Source organism: Castanea sativa, chromosome 6, assembly GCF_040712315.1.
Source record: "Castanea sativa cultivar Marrone di Chiusa Pesio chromosome 6, ASM4071231v1".
Classification (NCBI taxonomy): Eukaryota; Viridiplantae; Streptophyta; class Magnoliopsida; order Fagales; family Fagaceae; genus Castanea; species Castanea sativa.
Window position 1 is genome coordinate 14,416,577 of NC_134018.1, and position 20,221 is coordinate 14,436,797.

Below are 20,221 nucleotides of genomic sequence, written 5' to 3' on the forward strand. Positions count from 1 at the left end.
TGTTTATGTAGTAAAATGTGATTAAAATAATATTACTTTCACATAGCTTTACTACTAACATTACTTTATTAACACCAAATTATAATATGTTATTTCAATAATTGCGAAAAAAGTTTTAAAAAAGTTGTATTTCCGCAGAATTGTTGTTATAAATGTTTTTCCAGAGCTACTAATTGAAGTATTGAACATTAGTTAATCAAAATTTAATAATTCAAGAAAAAAGTAAGTGATTGTAGTCCTAATAGTATGATGCACTAATCTAAATCTGACCACTCCCACAAAATTGCAACTTAAAAAATTGCAACGGATTTTCAATGACTATAATATAACTTAACCCCTATATTACGTTTAGATACTTGAATTTGGATTTGGATTTGAAATGCCTTAATTCCAAATCCATAAATATTTAAGTATGCCATATAGATTTTTAAAATTCTATGGGTTTATAAGTTATTTCAAATTATAGGATTTTAAAGTTAAAAATCCTCGGTGGATTTGTCAAATTCAAATTCTTGATTTTTTGTAAATTATCCGGACAAGGTATTTAGATTTTAATCACCCAAATTCTACCGTCCAAACACAACATTAGGGTTTAGTGGTGTGGTTGACTCTTGCCTAGGGCTTGGTTAGCACAAAAATCAGATTGTAGATTCTAGCAATTTTGCAACTGTCCTTCCTGCTCATTCTAGATTCTCCGATGTAGCATAATTTTGCAATTGTTCACGAAGGGATAAAATCAAAATTTAAAAATAATAAGAAATAGCAATGTTGTTTAAACCATCTGATGAACATGAAATTTATTTTTAAATAAAATTAAGAGATATAAAGAACATGCTGAATGGACCATCCAATCAAAAGATCAAATCACATAAAGATCAACGGTTAATATGCATTCTAACATGTTAAGGAATAAACCATGTGATTATGTGTAGTTAATTTTGATTGTTTCTTAATTGATTAATTAGGAATAATTTCATGTCAAATTCCCCATTGGTTTTGATGTCGGAAAAAATCTGCAATTTAATTTTTGTTATTTATTAATTTTGATATTTTTATGTAATTTTGATATTTTTAGGTTTAGGGTTATTATTTCCTTGATTTTGGGTGAATTTAGTACATTTTAAGTCAAGTTGAGGTCCTATTATGGTAGGGTATCAATTAAGATCTATTTTAGAATATGTTTTATTGTCAGTCAAATTTTATGAAGCCTTTAAATAGGCCTCAACCGGTAAACGAAATTGAAATTGAAATTCTATTTAATAAAAATTTCAGACTTTTGTCTCTTAACTATTTTTGTGGATTCCAACAACTCTCCTTATAAATTTAAGGAACTCTTGTGGATTCAAGGTTATTTTAAAAGTAAATGTGTTTTGGTTTTTTGTGGCTTTCGCATGCATTAATTGGTATCAGACCCTTATTCTTACCCTGGGCTGATGACTAATAAACATGACGGTAGTAGTTCTAGTAATGGGGAAGGTTGTCAAAGGTTTTGTAGTTAAATTGGTACCTTCCCATGTATAAAGTGCTTGGGTCTAGGGGGAAAAGTGTTCGAGCTGCGGAGTTAGCAGCATGTTGTAATTATTTCTAAAAAAAAAAAAAAAGTAATGGGAAAGGTTAAAGGACTAAAGGACATGTTCTTAGGAACAAATTCCTTTAGATTCAACAATAAACCTTGTAAGGACTACGCGAACAACATCAAGTAGTCACTGCCCTTCTTGCTAGGGAATCCTGCAACGGCAACACCAATCAATCTAATCATAGATGCATCCCTAAATACAACAAATTCAATGGAGAGATGCGTAAGTTGGACTTTATTAATTAGATTCTTGATTTGCAAGAATATTTTAATTATTGAGAAGATGTGATGAAGAAAAATTAAGACTTGCGTCTAATAAATTGGATAATGATGCGGTTGAATGGTGGGATGACATACATATTAATATAAAGTGTCGAGCTAAGCATAAAATTCTTTCTTGGCATTAAATGAAAAAGATGTTGGTTGATTTCTTGGCATAAATTTTTTTTTTTTTTGCTAGACGCGTACCCATCATTGTTCATGTGATTTTAGGCCAATGAACAGAGATTTTAGGCGTGAACAGTATTTTTTACATATTAAAAAATTATTTTGCTACAGTGTTTTTCAGTTTTTCAATTTTCAGTTGTAGCCAAATGAACCCTTAGAGTGGTTTTGAGCTGTGTTTGGCAAAAACATAGCTACGCCAGCCGCGTTTCCCAAATGCAACTCACATGAAATCTCTAGAGGCTTGGTTTGGATAGCGTTGAACGTGTCTGCATTCAGTGCTTTCCACCTTTTTTTTTTTTTTCTCGTTTCTGCTGCAGGGGACAGCGTGCACTATGCACGTATCGTGCGCACACTGTTCACCTACTTTTCAGTAATTTTTTTATTAAAAATGAGTTGCGCAATACTATTCACACATTTAAAAATTATTTTGTTATAGTGTTTTTAGTTTTCAGTTGTATCCAAATGGATTCTCATATTTGTGGGTTGGGCTTTGGCCGCGTTTTAAAAACGCGGCTATAGGCCCATCCGATTTTATTTTATTTAAATATGTCCTAAAGCCGCGTTTAAAATACCCGGCTATAAATATACCCACAGCTGCGTTTTCTATAAATGCGGCTACGACTGTATACCTAAGCTGCGTTTTTAAAACGCGGTTTTAAAAAATTCCTATAGCCGCGTTTTAAAAACACGTCTGTCTACAGATTTGATATAAAAAAAAAAAAAAAAACCCCCAGAGATCTCTTATCCGATTTCTCACCTTCCTCTCACTCTCTCCCTTTGACTCCCAAACCCTCACCGCCATCCACCCCTCTCTACCATCGATCCTCCTCACCGTGCCGCTGCCGACGAAGCCCAGGCCTCCATTACCGGCGCTGCCAATCTCACCTAGTAGCGCCGTCGCTTCCCACAATCTTCCAAGCTAGTCTCGCCGCCCTTCCTTGGGTCTCTCTCTCTCTCTCTAAGACCTTCTCAATCTCACTCTAAACACTCTCTCCAAGTCTCAATCTCACTCAAGACACTCACAATCCACCTTACTGTAAGTTTTTTTAATTTTAATTTTTTTTTTGTTTTGATTTTTGGTTTAGGGTTTCGATTTTGGGTATTTCTATGACATGGTGTCTTTTATCTGATAAATATGTGGCTGTTGATGTTCAGTGAGTTCGTATGAAAAGGCATTGGATATCTTGTCCTCCTTTATTACGCTGCGTAGTCCGTCTGATAAGGGCAGCAAGTGTTCTCACTTCGAGGTAATTTCTGAATTTGGCAAATATGACATTTCATTCTTTTTTTTTTTTCTGGTCCAAAATTGTATAACTTTGTGGTGTATGGACAATTGTAGATTCTGGACTTGGAGGAGCCTATTTCAAAGATGAAGATTATCCACGTAGCTGGCACCAAAGGGAAGGTACTAAATTATTTGAAGAATTAGTACTAATTTGTAACAGAAATTTATGTGAAGAATAAATGAACACTCAATAAATTTTTGTATATGTAGTAAGACACTAATTAATCTTTTTTATTTGGGGCTTGAAAAGGGATCCACATGCACTTTTGTAGAATCAATGAGGTGTACACCTCATTGATGTCCGAGAAAGGTTTCCTATAGATGGGTGAGATTTTTAATCCATAAACATGTGCTTTTTAGTTTTTACTACAAGTAAAATGGATGGTGTTTGGTGTTTTGATTTCTTATTCTCTTAGAAGAAGACAACATTGGTTTCTGTTTGCTTAGTGTATTACATGATTTCCTGTTATTTTGGCGAAATGAAATCCAATGAACTGTTTAAACTTAAATAAAAATAAAAACAAATGGTTCATCCTGTTCTGTTCTTTAGTCATAGGTTCTGTTCTATTGTTACACTTTCATGCCTTTAGCAAATCTTTTGGGCAAGTCCTAGCGCGTTTTGTCTTCTGAAGCGCCAAGTGAACTTACTTCTGTTATTTGTTCTTCCTGATTTTTGTGATCTCTTGGCATTGAGCCTTAAGTCAAAAGTCATTGGGTGCATATGTGACTTACCAATACAAAAATTAACTTTTTTTTTTTGGTTTTCTTCTCCTAGTGTCTTTTCTCATTTTCAATTTTGTACAATCATTTGCATCATAACTATAGGTGCTATGGTTAATAATCAGTTCCGGTTGGCCGCTTCAGTGTAGACATCTGTGAAGAGAAATTTTCAGCACATTTCTGGTGCTATTATGATATACTAAAGGTATGCTTGTGCCCATATTTTATTTTATTTTTAATTTTTCCCTGAATTCTGATAGCTTTTGGACATGTAATTTGGGTAATACCTACATAGATGGAGTGGATCTTTGGAAGTGATGTATCTAAAATTAAAGACGTTCATTCTTTCTCCTTTTCTGATTCTTTTGAGTAGAAATATATACAGAATAATAATAGTGGCAGGACTTAATCATCGAAATTCTTAAATATGCAAGGAAGCGTTTGAATAAATGATTTTGTAAATTTAGAGGTTTTTTTGCAGCACAAAATCATGGAGTCATGCAAATAGTCTATCTCAGCAGATGTTGATGCTGCTGAAATTTATAAGAACACTAACTGGCGAGCCATAAATTAAAAATCATTAATTTTTGGTTTGTTAATATGACCTTTTGGTTTAGCCATGAAATTTAAAAATTCTTGCAGCAGTGTCTTTGTGGCAGAGTAATGAGAAAATGCTTTGAGATGATTCAAAGTGGCATATGCATATGTACTAGGCTGTGTGTTTTTATAAAATTTCTTTATTACTTATAAAAAAAAAAAAAGTGGCATATGCATATAAGTTTCTAACATAGACAAAACAAGTTACAGGAATAGAATATCATAACTCTTTTCTTTTTAGTGCACTATGTTCATATAATAATAACACTAGTAAACCAACTGTATTCTCCAAAGTGATATACATGACTCTGGGGGTTCTCTTGGTGTTAAAATGAAAGTATAGAGTGTAGTGTAGGGCTAAATAGAGTTTAATGGTAGAAGGGGGGGACCTGTGAATGGTAGAGTTTATTATTATTATTATTATTATTATTATTTTCCCCTCCTTATGCTACATGACAATCCTTTTGCCTCTTTATCCTACATACTTTTTATCCCAATCAACAAAAGAGCCTTTGGTGTTTAAAAACACTTCTACAATTAAAATTCTATTACCAACAGTTTCTAGAATTTGAAAAAAGTTTCATTATTTATTTTAAATTATTTGAATAATACTATAATTTTTGTTTTAAAAATAAAAGTTAGAAACCTTTAACCAAGTTGTTTTGGGAAAATGGTTTTGGATAATTGGGATGGAATAAACATGTTTGTGGGTGCTTGTAGTAGCTGCAAAGTACAGTGAGGAATGGGGTGATGATACACCAATAAAGCTATTTTTATTAAACTGTAAAATGTTTTACAGTTTAATGAAATAGCTTTATTGGTGTATGTTATTATTATTAATTTTTTTTATGGATCAAATGATTTGAGGTGAAATATGGGTGGATCTTGAGAACCGAGTCTGTTCTTTGAGGCAGCTTTTAAGTTTTAATAGATGTTTGCTCCTTCAGAATTTTTTTAGCTGAAAAGTGTTATTGAGTGGGATGATTTTGATTACTTGGACTTTGGAGTGCTTTTTTCAAAGGTTTTTGACTGGTTTGAATTTTGGGGCTGAAAGTGTGGAACTTTGTTGGATTGGTTAAACATGATTTAATTTTGGTAATTAGATTGCTATCCAAATTCTCATCTTTTGCAAATTATTGTTGTATTTGCTTTTCTCCAATAAATTTCCAGAATTGGGATTGGCTTGTGATGAATAAGTGATTTATAGCCCTTTACGCGCGTGGAAATGTAGTTCTGGGAGTTTGGTGACTTTACTGAAATGCCTCTCCTTCACTCTGTTGTAGAATAAAATTTAAACTATGCAACTTCAAGAAATATAGTTTTATTCAAGAAATATATTACTTTATACAACTAGGACACGTTTTGTGGGAAGGACATATGGAATCCTATTTTGAAAAGTGGAATTGAAATAGAATCCACTCGTACCAACAAAAGATCGTTCAAACAAGCCCTGGCCCATGTTATGAAAGTGGCCATGTGCCATGATCAAACACTTTATAGAGAGATGGTTAACAGTTTTGATATATGATGGTTAGGTCCAATATTATGCAGTGGCCATATATGAAAGGCCCTTTTTTTAGTGATGGATTGGATGGATCCAAATTATAAAATGGCCGAATGAAAGCCCTTTGGATAATTTTATAGTGAGTTTGCTAGGCACTCAAAATTGAAATGTCATACAATTTAATTGGGACACAATTTTTAATATTTCATTCTTGGTTGGCCCCAGCACAAAGAAACAACAAAATCCAGCGGATCTTTAGCCAAAGAATCATAACGAAAACAACAAAGAGTAATAAAATAGTTTAGTTTATCAAAGTAAAATAAAATAAAATAAAAAGTGAGAAAATAGTTTAGTCCTTAATATAATACTATAGCATGCTATGTCATGCATGGCCATTTATATTATTCTGATTGAAAGTGAAGACTGAAGACAATGTTTGGTATTTGATATTACTTTGATTGGGTCCACTGGTACTAATTAATGATACCATGCATCAACCCCAATAGAACCAGACATCCTCCTATATGTGCTTTTTACATATTATTGTATAGTTGTTATTTGTTACTATTCTACTAATATATTGCTTAGCTATATAAATGTTGATTAGCTTAAATACTATTGTCGTAATATATATATATACATATATATATATATATATATATATATATTTTGAGAAAGTATCATTGTAACTTAATAGAGCTATTTTGGCCTGGATAATAAATAAGTCCTCCTCACATACATAGTCACTTTTATTGTTTTGTTAATATGGTCACATTGATGAGATTTGCAAACCTATATAATTACTCAGTCAAATTCACAAACTGTAGTAAGGTTTATTAAACAAGAATAATGCTAGAGATATAATTTTGGTTTCCAAGGGCTGAGGTGCTCAACTCAAAGTAGCCCAGAAGGGTAATAGTTGTACTGGGGTCGGCTGAATGGAAGTTTTTTGTTTTCTTCAGGGTAAGGCATAAAACTCCGGCTTTTGTTCGGGGTTAGAAAGTTGTAATTTTTTTATTGGACTTTTAGTATTTCTAGTTGAAGTAGGAGCAGGGCCAGTGGGTTACTCTGTTTCTCTAATATAAATTTATTTGGGAATAGATCAGTGACATTTTGTGGTGGTTCTGCTTTGATTTTTTCTTTATTGGATTGCTTGAGTTGGCTGGGATTTATGTGGACAGATAATGGTAGTCAGTTTGTGTTCTGAACTGTACTGAGCTGCAAGTTAAATGATTAAGTGGTATTTGGTACTAGAACTTGTGTATCTTATTCTTGTTTATATGACGATGTGGATTTTGTGGTTTTGTGTTCAGTAGTTTCCCTGAGTTGTGCATTTGGGATTGTGTTGAGGTCAATTAAAAATTTTATATCTTACATCCTTTTTTCTAGTACTCTTTTCTTTTTCATGCAACTTATTCTTAGACAAGTTGGATCTTGGATTATTTGTATTTTCAGTTTGCTTTTGTTGGAAATCAATACCTGCCTCATGGGTTTGCACTTACATATATGCTTTACATTTGCAACCTCATATCCAGTTTGGATTTTAATTTTATTAGAGAAATTGAGTTGCTACTTTTCAAGGCTTTTGTTGCACCATGTTTGGCATTTAGTTCATTTTGCTTGACTCTTTATTCTTGTTATCTTTTGCTTTTTTTATTTTTATAATTTTTTTAAGGATTTATCTTTATATTTGTTGGATTCTACTAAAATATAGTAGTTCTAGTTCTTTTTATTTGTTCTCTCATTCTTAGGGCATGTTAAAAATCTATTCCTCATAAGTCTATAGGAACTGGCATTTTCTTTTTGGGTCCTAAGTAGAAGTGGCTGAGTTTGATATAGTGATAAGCTCTCTTTTCTCATCGTTCTCTCTTGCAATCATAAAAACTATACAATTTTGGGCTTTTTAAATTCTTTATAATACTTGGGCTACTTTTCTTAGGCTTTGGTGGACAGTCATAAATTCAATGTACCGCCTAGTGAGGGTTTGAAATTTCCCTAGCAATTATTTTTCCTCTGTCCTGTCTTGTTTAATTTTTTTTTCTCTCTCAATCCAAATATGGTAATACCTCTTATTGTTGTGGGACAGGTAAATTAACGAAGTCTTTAACCATCGTTACGAGCGTTGTTATTGATTCCGTTCCGTTCCGGCCGGAACGGCCGGAATTTTTCATTCCGGTATACAAACCGGTACTAGGATACCCAACGTTCCACCTTGGGCCAGATTTCGGGCCATTCCGGCCGAGATGTGAATTCCGGCCGGTACATGATTTGGCCTATGGAAAAAAAAAAAAAAAATTATTTGATGGCTAATATTATGTTATAAATTTTGTTGGCTTATTAGTTATTAATTATTATGAGCTTATGTAATGAATAATGATTTTTTATAAATCTTCTTACTATTTGATGTTGTATTGAGGTTTAAGACATAAGAGTTCAGACTAAATGTTTTGTATTATTTGATATTTAGTTATTGTCTTCTAAATCTTCTTATTGTGTGATGTTAAATAGATGTTATATTGATGTTTAAGACTTAAGAGTTAAGATTAAATGATTTGTATTATTTGAAATTTAGTTATTTATTTATTAGAATTGACAATTTTATGTTTTACAAGAGTATATATAATTTAATTTTTAGGAACCCGAAACACCTTAAAACGGTACGCCGAAATCGGCCGGTACCGAAATATTCCATTTCATTGGACAAACCGAAACGGGGTCCGAAACGGTATTAATAACAATGATTACGAGAGAATAATAATACAGGCTTTTGCTTTATCCTGTTATGATTTGCATGAGTCGGGCTTTTTTCAAACAACATGGATCGAACTTATATCTCTAGAATTGCATCAGGGTTTGAGCACTGATTGACTTGTTTCTTTTTAAACGGAATTTTTTTTTTAAAATTTTTTGATTAAGTTATGTTGTCATTTGTAATAATGAAATAGGATGGTTGCATTTGCTGGTTTGATATGTGATGTAAAGATGTGCAGCTTGTTATGGAAGTTGGGAAGGAAGCCATTTCTTCATTATGCTTCAAGTCAGGTATTTATATATTGTTTATTTATTTATTTATTTAAGTTTTTTGATTTATTGGGTATTAATTTCTTTAGTTCAATTTACAATTGATTTCTTTAATGCTGTGGGTCCGTTTGGATAGAACTTATTTTGCTGAAACTGAAAACTGAAAACACTGTAGCAAAATAATTTTTAAATATATGAATAGTTTTGTAGGACCCATTTTTAATGAAAAAGTTGTTAAAAAGTGAAATTTGTGGGACCTATGAACAGTGCATTTGTGCACTGTTCATAGCTGAAGAGTCAAAATAAGCTGCTGGTAAAAAAAAAAAAAAAAAGCACAAACGGCGGATCCAAACGCCCTAGGTAAATATTGGTGATATGTTTGGTATCTAATTGAGTTTACAGTCAGGCTCATGATCAAAGTTCACATTATTTATTGTTGCTTGATTCAAGGAATGTAGATATCATTTATGCGTCTCTACAGGAAAGGAAGAAAACCTATAGCCGCGATTTTAGAAAAACCCAATGTAGGGGTTATAACCGCGTTTTTTACAAAACGCAGCTATAAGGCTCATCTCATAAGCGGTAAAAAACGCAGCTATAGAGGGACCTCTAGCTGCGTTTATAGAAACGCGGCTATATACCCCCACAGGGGGCCACTGTCACGCAGGTTCCAAAAGTCATTATCAAACCACAAACTCAAGATTATCACCCAAGGAATTATTTAAATTGTACTCCAGTTCAAGCATCAAGAGAAGAAATAAATTTGGGGGTTGACAATAGGAAGCCAATTTTTAAATAAAATATTAAAGAGATTGAAGATCAGGTTTTATCATCACAAGTTGCGATTGTGTGCAAAAGAAATAATTTTCTTGAAAATGATCTTGAAGCCAATAAGGAAATTCATAAAATAAAACCCTAGATTTTGATTCTTTTATTTTTTTTCCCTCCCTAAAAAGGAGAGAGAAAATTAGATCATAAGATAGGATCACAAAGAAAATGTTTTGATCATTGGTGTCTTTAAAATACCTTTAAAATTCGTAATATTATTTTAAAAAGTCAAGAAATGGAACAAAACCCACCAAAAAATAGAGTTGCGGCCAAAATGTGCCCAAGACACAGGTGCAATCGGCACCTTGTCATAGAAACATGAGTTCAATTAACACTCATCTCCTTTTTCTAGCCAAATCTGAGTTTGAGATTATTTTATCAGCTCGACATCAAATTCAAACGTTTCTGGGGATAAAAATGAATCCATAACACATGGAGGAAAATAGTGGAATAACAATTCAGCCATCTACTCCGTTTCTCCTCTAAAAATAACACCCCTCACTATTAAATAAAATTATTAAAATTTTGGACTCTAGACAGTATAATTTCTATATCCATAGAGTTATTAAATATTGAAAGTAGAGAGGCTCTGTAGAAATTTTGAGAGAAACTTTGGAGGAGACATTAAAGGTATTTAGGTTGCTTTTGCAACATTACTCCACTTAAGTCATAAACAAATTTACATACTCTCATATATATATACACACACACACATCAAAATTTTCAACAACATCACATCAAGCAAGCTATAACACAACCTATGATATTACACAAGCACTCACGCACAATTCTCTCTAAAAGTCAAGTAGAAGATTTGTGAATAAAAAGGATGAGAGCATTAGTAATGTCACTGAAGCCTGAAGAGAAAACAATAGACAAAAAGTTGAAAAAAACGTTTATAAACTTAGAGACTTATTTAAGGGCTCCATAAAACTTGACAGACAAGAAAATATATTCTAAAATAATTCCTAATTGATATCTAACCATAACAAGAACCAAATTTGACCTAAAAATCATTAAAGATGCCCCAAACCTAAAATAACGAATTTTACATAAAAATACCAAAATTAAATAATTACAAAAATTAAACAAAAAATTCTACTCTACATCAGACCCCTCCACCTGAAAAAAAATTGGTCCTAGAGTTGATAGTTGAAATATGAAATCTTTTGCCTCCAAATAAACAAATATTTCGAATGCTTTAATAACTTGATTCGGTTCTAAAACTTATATTCTTCATAAAATGTAGCATAAATTTCTTCTCATCTACCTTTAATTTATTTGCAATATCAATCAACAAAGGGTTGATAATAAAATTAAAATTTTCTACTCCAAGAAAATCAACATATTGTGTGGTCATCTTCAACAAATCAACCAAAACCTAGGGATTGTGGGTAATGGACTGGTCCTCATATTTAACCTCAATTGGATCCTCCACAATATTCTCAATAATTATCATCTCTTGATTTTTGTTAATTGGATCTTCCACAATTAACTCAATCTTCTTCTCTTTGACCTCTTCATCAAATTTTTGAGAAGTAGTATCTTCAAGTTTCAATTCAACAATTTGTTGCAAGTTGTGATCTTTTTTTACCACTTCAAAATTTTCTTTAGAAATTGACTATTTCTTCCCAACCTTCAAACCCTTTCCTTACTTGACACATGGACTTGGTTATGATAATTTTGGTTTTGTGGTTGACTTTTCATGTTTTGAATACATTGCTTTTCAGATGAATATACAGACTTATAATCAACACTTGTATAATCTAGTATATCATAATAGTCATTAGGAAACCATAAATCAATTAATACATTTTTCATTCTTTGCCAAGAGCAGATTGGATGCTTACCTCACCGCTTTCTATCGATTTGAATGTCTTCCCACCATTTCTCAAGTTCATCATCCAACTTATTAGATGCAAGCCATACTCTTTCTTCATCACAAATTTTCCAAACATTAAAATACTTTTCAAAATCAAGAAGCCAATGACTAAAATCTAGCTTACACATATCTCTGTCAAAAAATGGAATTTTTTTGTAGTTAGGAGTGCGTCTTTGAATATATTGAGCATTGTTGTTGTGAGATGATTTCCTAGCAAGAGGAGTAGCAATCTTTTGCTCGATTTTGCCTATAATTTGCTGACTCTTTTCAAGAAATTGTTGATTCTCATCACGAGTCTCTTTAATAAGCTAAAGGAACTCAACCCTAGTGAGGATTGTGTTGTTGACGTCATTGTCGCCGTTGTTGTTGTGGTGGTCACTATCTCATTGGTTACCCACCAGAACAGGGTAAGTCAAAACTCTGATACCACTTGATGTTGCAGAAGCCTGAAGAAAATATACACGATGCTCTCTTGATGGAATAGAAACTAAACTGTTAATTTTTGGGTAGTAAACCTTGAATCCATGAGGGGTTTCTTAAATCCATAAGGTGATAGGTCTAGAATCCACAAAAAACAATAGACAAAAGACTGAATAATTTTTGTTGATAATCAACTATGGAAAATGTTTACAGACTTAGGGACCTATTTAAGGGCCCTATAAAACTTGACGGATAAGAAAATATATTCTAAAATAACTCCTAATTGATATCTAATTATAACAGGAACCAAATTTGACTTAAAAAGCATTAAAGACACCTAAAAACAAGGAAATAAATGCTTTAAACCTAAAATAACGAATATTACATAAAAATACCAAAATTTAATAATTACAAAAATTAAGCAGCAAATTTTGTCCTACATCAATAAGGAGTCAATTCAACATTTAGTTTCCCCATCAAGGCATTTGAAGGAGGATGTGAATGCAAGTATAAGAATTACAACTATTGAATATATGTATATATATATATATATATATATATATATATATATATATATATATATATATATATATATATATATATATATGAGTTTGATTCAAGTTATACCTAGTGTAATTCTAAGCAACGTTACACTACGTATAATGTTTTATTGGATTAATATTTCAAAAATCCCATCATTAAATTACATTTTTTCTATATCTTTTACACACACACACACACACACACACACACACACACACACCAAGTTTCTTACCAATTGGATGCTATTTACTATTCGATTTAGAAGACTATCTTTTATGCACAATGTTAAATACAAAAGCTTGAAATTTAAATATTTGATTGCTTACATAGTTAATGATATCAAATTATCTTTAGAATTTGCAAGCAAGTAGATTTATAGAATATAACTAGGATGAAAAGTTTTGTAATTTTTCATTTTAAAAAAAAAGTATCTAGGACTAGAATCATGTAAATATTTATTTTCTTTTGATCCAATGGCGTGATTCAATCCAATATCAATAAGGATTTATATTAATTCATGTCTTTGTTTTTTTTGTTTTTTTGTTGATAAATAAGTAGCAACTCCATACACATACACATACACACCAAGGGAATCAATCTTGTACCAGTAGTCATTTCAATTTGGCTAGTGGAACGAAATATTTTGGTACCAGTTGATACTGGTATACCGTTTCAAGATTACTGCAATTTAAAATTTATATTTATATATTAATGAATTCAAATATATATATATATATATATTATTTTTCATGTAATATATGGAGTATTTAATTATTTGGTAAAAGTCCATCTAATTTTTTTTATGAATTTTTACTTTTAATAATGATAAAAAAAAATAAGGAAAAAATTTAATAAGAACATTCAATTTTAGATGGGGGCATGGGGTTTTGGTGAAAGCATTAAATGGTTTGGTAAAAACTCCTTAAAGAATTTTAAAGCATTAACACTTTAATATATGGAGCACATCTCATTTGTTGTTAATCCAAATCAAGTCACGTTTGTGTTCATTTTGAAGGCCCAAATATCTAGTTTCAAATGAAACAAATTTCACTTAGAAATTTATTATCATGTAAAAGATATCGAACGAAAGAAGATCATCAACTTCTCAAATTTGAGCATATTGAAACTTTGTTTTCTTTGAGGAGCTTTTGACTGGGACGTAACCTTAATACAATTTTATTGACACAACCTAATTTTGACATATTTAGTCATTATTTTCCTAATATATCTTTGAACCCTAACTAATTTGATAATTTAATATCTCAGAAAAAACATAAATCAATAAGCAAACAAACAATTTATTATTATTATTATTATTATTATTATTATTATATCTTTCTTGCTTATGTGCTAACCTGTAGATTTCTGAATCTTTACAACTTTCCTCGAAGCTTGGTCACCAGTAGCTTTTAGCCAACCATTTTAAGGGGGAGAATTTTTCGAATGAGAACTTGAAGTCTCATTAGAGCTACTGTTTTCTTTGTTAAGAAATTAATTAAATAGATTATAAGTATATGCCTTAAACCTTTTTGTTATTGAATAAGCCATTTTAAGCCTTAATATTCAAATAAGATTAAGGCTTCGTTTGGGAGATAATAAGCGAATGGAATGGAATGATTATTCTCTTGTTTGAGAGTTTAAGTGAGAGGGAATAGAATGATTATGAGGAAACAATCATTCCATTCCGTTCCACTTAAACTCTCAAATAAGGGAATGAACTTTCCATTCCCTCCATTAACACTTCCAAATAAAGGAAGGAAAGAATATTTTAAAATTATTCTTTTCATTCATTTCCATTCCATTCCATTCCCTTCTCCCAAAGGAGGCTTAATGTCACACACTTGGGGAATACAACTATGTTTAACTTCCAAAATGTAAAGAGAAATATCAATTATAGGATATGTAATAATGCAATTAATATGACATTTCACTATCGACCCTCTATCATTGTAACAGTAATTTCATTGGTTGAAGATGATTGATTCTTGCTTGATGAAGGTGATCTTTTTCCTACAAAGGAAGCAGGCTCTTCAGGTTCAGGTAATGAACTCTCACTGTGCAACATCATAACTACTGATGACATGTTAGGTCGATCTTCAGGACGTTGTTGCAAACATAAGAAGCTAATGCGAAGGCAACGTACAATCTCCAATAGGATGCAAGAGTCCTTTAAGCAAGTATCAATCAGTTCTAAAGGCTTTCCTTCTTTCCATAATTTCCATGCCTAAAAAATTGTAAAATTTCATCATTTTCTATTTCATTATATGTAAAACAGAGATTCAACTCTTTTGAGAACTCACATGTCCAACAAGGTTTAGACCATGGCTTGGATGAAAAAATCCTCGATTTTTCTTTGCACTTAATATCTCCAACAACAATATTCCAAAGCTAAATACATCAGATTTTACTGAAAATAGACCATCAATGGCATATTCAGGTGCCATATAACCACTGCAAAACATTATTAAGAATGAAACTCCTTGATTAGAAAAAAAAAAAATGATAATAGAGCATGTTAAGAATACTTACTAAGTTCCAACCACTCTATTTGTATTTCCTTCAGTCTGATCTCCACCAAAGATTCTAGCCATGCCGAAGTCTGAAATTTTTGGGTTCATCTTACTATCAAGTAAAACATTACCTGCTTTGAGATCTCTATGTACAATCCTCAATCTAGAATCTTCATGAAGATAGAGAAGCCCCCTTGCAATTCCACAGATAATGTTGAAGCGCAGAGACCAACCTAAAACTTTAGCTCTGGTTTGATCTGACAAGTTTCTAATTTATGTTAATACTATGTCCAACTTGAACAATAAAAAAAAGGAAAAAAATGGAAATTTTTTTCTTCCAAACTGGGTTAGAAAAAATATCCTCCACATGTATTAAATTAAATGATTTAAATAAGTCATATGACTATAAGTAGATTATGTGACTAAAAGTACACATTGGTTGTTTTTAAAGTTGCACATGGTGAGTTGAAGGAAAATTTTCTCTAAATTGGTTTGGAGAAACTTTTTCCAAAAAACAATTCATGAAGCTTGAAAAAAATTATTAAGTTTTTGAGAAGTTCGAACCAAAAATGAAGGAGTCTAAGCTTCCATTGGGCATGTATTCATAGATTAGCATTTTTTCCTCTCCTTCAATGCAATAGCCCAAAAGCCTAACAAGATTACGATGTTGCAATTTGGCAATCAACATAACTTCATTTTTAAACTCATTTAATCCTTGAACAGAACTTCGTGAAAGCCTTTTCACAGCAATTTCTTGTCCATTTGTTAGTGTACCCTGAAAATTCACATTTGTAATTAGATTTTATTGATAATGAATATGATATGAACTTTGTTTTCTATGGTCTTTATAATCATATGGTAGATTTACCTTGTATACAATTCCAAAACCCCCTTCACCGAGCTTGTAATTATTTGAAAAGTTGTCAGTGGCAATGGCTATGGTAGTTAAGCTGAAGAATGGGACCTCTATGTCTTCACTTTGGCCTTCAGTGTTCTGGTCTATCATCACATTGTTTTCCATTTTTTCTAATAAGAGCAAGATAGGCTTCACATTATACAAAGGAATCTAGAATATGAAAACTATTTAATTTGGTTTAGACCCATCAATCAAATCAATTATATGATCCAAAATGTCAATATTAATAGCAAAAAACAGCAAGTCATCAATTCTTATTGCAAAATAATAAAAGAGATAAAAGCATGAGATAAGGGTAACTTTTCCTTACTAAGGTTAGCCTATCCTAACTAAGGAATCCATTATAAAAGGACTTTTATAATCTTAATCAAAACCTTTGTATCTAGACTTACAGTCCCGAAAGACAACTCACCGTTAAGACTAAATGGCTCTACATCACAGTTTTCTTGTACATCATCTTATTAGCTGCTCTGTACTGTTTTAGAAGTTAAATAAAACAATTTTGCAATATTTTTTCCATAGTGGGTAAGCGGAAGTAAGATTACCTCTTAAGTTTGTCCTTTTGCAAATGCAGTAGGGAATCGAGAGAACCCCCAAAACTACGGCAATGGCAGCCACAACTACTATTATCACCTTCATCTTTTGCTTGTCTTTCACTTCACCATGGTTGAATTCACAATAGAAAAGCAAAAATAGTTTAGGTGCAGCAGAATTTAATGCAATAAAACAAATGGAAACAAAGATCTTAGTTTGGATTGCACATCAAAATACGTACAAAAGAGCATCGAAGAATATAGGCCCATACCTTTCTCTGAAGCAGGCATTCGAATATATATATCCTGGCCCAGACTTTTAGCATCCTGCCCGGTAAGTGCAATCTGTCTAATATCAATTAGATCCCCAAACCACATGGCGCAGCCACTTCCTCCATCTCTAATATCTACGTTTGAATAAGCCATACAGGTACAGTTGTTCAAACATTTCACTCTGCATTCCTCAAGATTCATACTCAGGTTCACCCAAGAATATGTGGTATCTGGCAATTTGTACCCAAAAAACTTGTCAAACCCAATTTTATCTTTATCCTGGCAGCTCAATTGGGTACTGCGTACACATCCCTTAGACCACTCGTCTGGGTTCCATGTATCAGGTGACTTAGGCTTGAATCCTTGTACACATTGACAGGCAGGTGACTCACCAATGATACAATTTCCATAAACCCCACATAAATTGTAAGCATCACAGTTGTCTCTTGGTAAATATAAGTACCGCTTCCATTTTCCATCGACCCATATGTAGCGTTCATACTGAGTTTGATTCATAACTGCTCTTGTGATTAAAGACGTTTTAATCATGTGGAACATGAAGTATACCTCGTCATTGTTGTACACAAAACTGAAGTCGTAAACCGGGGTGGCCCTTAACTCCGGTACCCCACTGAAAACACGGCCATTCCATGGGCCAGTCCGGAAGAACTTATCGGAGCCTTTCTTCATGACTATCTCAGGGTAATCATGAAGTTCGATTCCCCAACTCAGTTCTCCTGGAGATGGATCATCTGGACTCTTCCACGCAGTTAGGCGCCTTTCCAGACCAGTCCTTAGGTCCCATCCAAGCTTCATCCCTGGTAGCCAAGTATCAGAAGGATAGTCAAAGCTCTGCCACAAATAATTTTCTGGGTTTTCTTCATTCTCTTCTCTTAATACTAGATTTCCTGAATCTAAAAGCTGTACTATTGGATTCCTGGCCTCTTTTGTCAAATTTGCCGACCAAGCAACAGTCGAATTCTGGTTGAGAAGAACAAGTTCACCATAGTTGTTTACCATCAACACGCCAGAGGAGCCGTTGATTGGATTACGCCTGTTTGCTACCCAAACAACCGTTCTAATTGGGATATTGTTATACCAAATTCCCAAGTAACGGTTATTGGGATTACCTGGACTGAAGAACCCCAGGACAAAGCCTCCATCTTTAGAGACCAAGGTTGTGCCCTTACTGTCACTGAGGGATTGGGATTGAGTAATAATGTCAGCAGTATCCGAGGATACGAAGGAGAAAGGAAGCAAATTGGAACACAATAACACAAAAGCAAAGATGTCCATTGCTTTCTGGTCTTAGAACCCTTATCCAACATGCTAGTTAGACCCATAATGGTGAGCAAAGACTATAACATAGAATTGAAGGTCATACATTGATCCGAGTAGTTTTCGTAGTTCGTCTTGGTCCCAACTATTTATGGTCCAGGATATGAATCACGTGACTGGTCCAAAGCGAGGATTTTAGGATTTTTTTTGTTAAGGGGGTTATTAAGAAATTTGAATTATATAAAATTTTATAAAAAGATAATTTAAATATTTGCTATAATTGTGAGTCGAATTACTAAAGAGGATAAAATTGTTGTGACTTCAAAGCTAAAAAGAATATAATTGTCATCATCATCAAGAAAAATTGACAACCACAATAGTTTTTTAAGTACATTTTTTAGGGAAAAATAGAATTAGAGATTATTTTTATTGAATAGGTTGAACAAGTTATAAATTTGTGAATGTTTAGTGATTTTTATCTTTTTGTTTTATAGTAAGCTTTTTGTTGAATAATTAAATCACTTGTTGTTTGGTCTTTTTTTTTTTTGTTTTGTTTTGTTTATGTTTGTTGTTATTTGGGTTAATATTTATTATTTTTATTTACGTTTTTTTTTTAAAATTTTATAAAAGGAATTAAGGATTATATTTAGGGGCAGAATTAATTTTGAAGTAATACTACGTCCACAATATTTTTATAATAAATCTTATGCAAAAAGTTGTTATTGGTAGTTAAAAAAAAAATATATTAATATTGAGCCCAAATTAGAATCAGTAACAGCTTACCACATTGAATTTATTGTAAAATTATTGTGAAAATGTTATGAATTTAGTATTATTTTTATTTTTATTGAACCTAATTTTTTATAATTTTCAAGTCAAGGTTGAACATTTTTATTAAAGTGGTCACAATAGTTTATTTTAACATATATATATATATGTATATTTAAATATATATATATATATGCGCGCACGTGTGTGTCATGTTTTGCAAGTTAGGTGACCGCCCTGACTTGCCTATAGAGCTGCCAGTGCTGGTCGATTGACTAAGGGACATGGAAAGGTGCGAGCACTAGGACTTGAAATTATAGAGCAGGATTCACGAACCTTCTTCGATTGAAACGAATCAGGAAATGTGCCTTGTCACACATCCAAATAGGAGCCAGATTCGTCTTTTCTATTTTTGTTCCGTATTTATGGAAGCTGGGCTAGTAGGAACTTTGAGTAGGTGTGAAGTTGGATCCAGGCTTACAGACAACCGAGAAACTTGAGATGAAAAGAGAAATGTATGGTGTGAAAAGAATCTCATCTCCACATTTTGATTTTATATGATAAATTTGTTCCCAGGCTTTCAAGAACATACTAGTTTATTGAGTAGAAAATTTCTTTCTAGTTTTTCCCACAAATTATGGTAACTAAGCTAGAGACGAATATAAAGTAAAGCGCCAATTTTTTCAGGCACGGGTGGGGACCTTGATCAACAATAGTCATATCAGAAAACGGTGCTCATTGATTTTTAGTTCTACACATCTTTGACTTTGCTTGTTTCCAGTTGAAAAAAGAACCCACCCTAGCAACATTGTTAGTACGTAGCACACACAAAAACACACATTACTACCATTATCTTACAGGGCAAACTCTGAATTGTAGAAATAAAATTGGGAGTCTATGTAACAATGACATTCGAACAATTACAGTCTATTACACAATTATGGCGAAATGTGTGTTTGTATGGTATTGGCATGGAGCTTTCACTATCGTGTATTGACACGGCTACTGACTTCCTATACCTGTGCTCAGCGACAGCATTCGTGGCCCTAGACATTCCACGTACATTTCAAAAAGATCATGGATTTTACCTGAGCCAGCTGTCCATACGTCACATAATGGT

At 32.5% G+C, this 20,221-nt stretch overlaps 1 protein-coding gene and 1 long non-coding RNA gene across 8 annotated transcripts; one reads left to right on the forward strand and one right to left on the reverse strand.

Annotated features, from left to right (window-relative positions):
- Positions 1-2,781: 2,781 nt before the first annotated feature.
- Positions 2,782-8,479, forward strand: LOC142641483 (uncharacterized). Of its 2 annotated transcripts, XR_012845408.1 has the most exons (5): positions 2,782-3,059; positions 3,179-3,270; positions 3,363-3,428; positions 4,134-4,233; positions 8,216-8,479. It is a non-coding gene; the product is annotated as an uncharacterized LOC142641483 (long non-coding RNA). The 2 variants fall into 2 exon arrangements; XR_012845407.1 differs by having other exon boundaries at positions 3,363-4,233.
- A 6,190-nt stretch (positions 8,480-14,669) lies between these two features.
- Positions 14,670-18,446, reverse strand: LOC142641733 (G-type lectin S-receptor-like serine/threonine-protein kinase At4g27290). 6 transcript variants are annotated; one of them, XR_012845452.1, is made up of 7 exons: positions 17,055-18,446; positions 16,795-16,905; positions 16,202-16,359; positions 15,898-16,108; positions 15,353-15,590; positions 15,124-15,230; positions 14,670-15,047 (listed from the first exon to the last, which is right to left on the reverse strand). XR_012845452.1 is itself a non-coding variant. In XM_075816214.1 (7 exons), the coding sequence occupies exons 1-7, from the start codon at positions 18,349-18,351 to the stop codon at positions 14,754-14,756; spliced, it is 2,460 nt and encodes an 819-aa protein (XP_075672329.1). In that variant the 5' UTR covers positions 18,352-18,446; the 3' UTR covers positions 14,670-14,753. The 6 variants fall into 6 exon arrangements, 4 of the variants coding, with proteins under 4 accessions (XP_075672329.1, XP_075672328.1, XP_075672331.1 ...); XM_075816214.1 differs by having other exon boundaries at positions 15,124-15,274; XM_075816213.1 differs by having other exon boundaries at positions 15,124-15,274; positions 16,795-16,908.
- Positions 18,447-20,221: the final 1,775 nt, after the last annotated feature.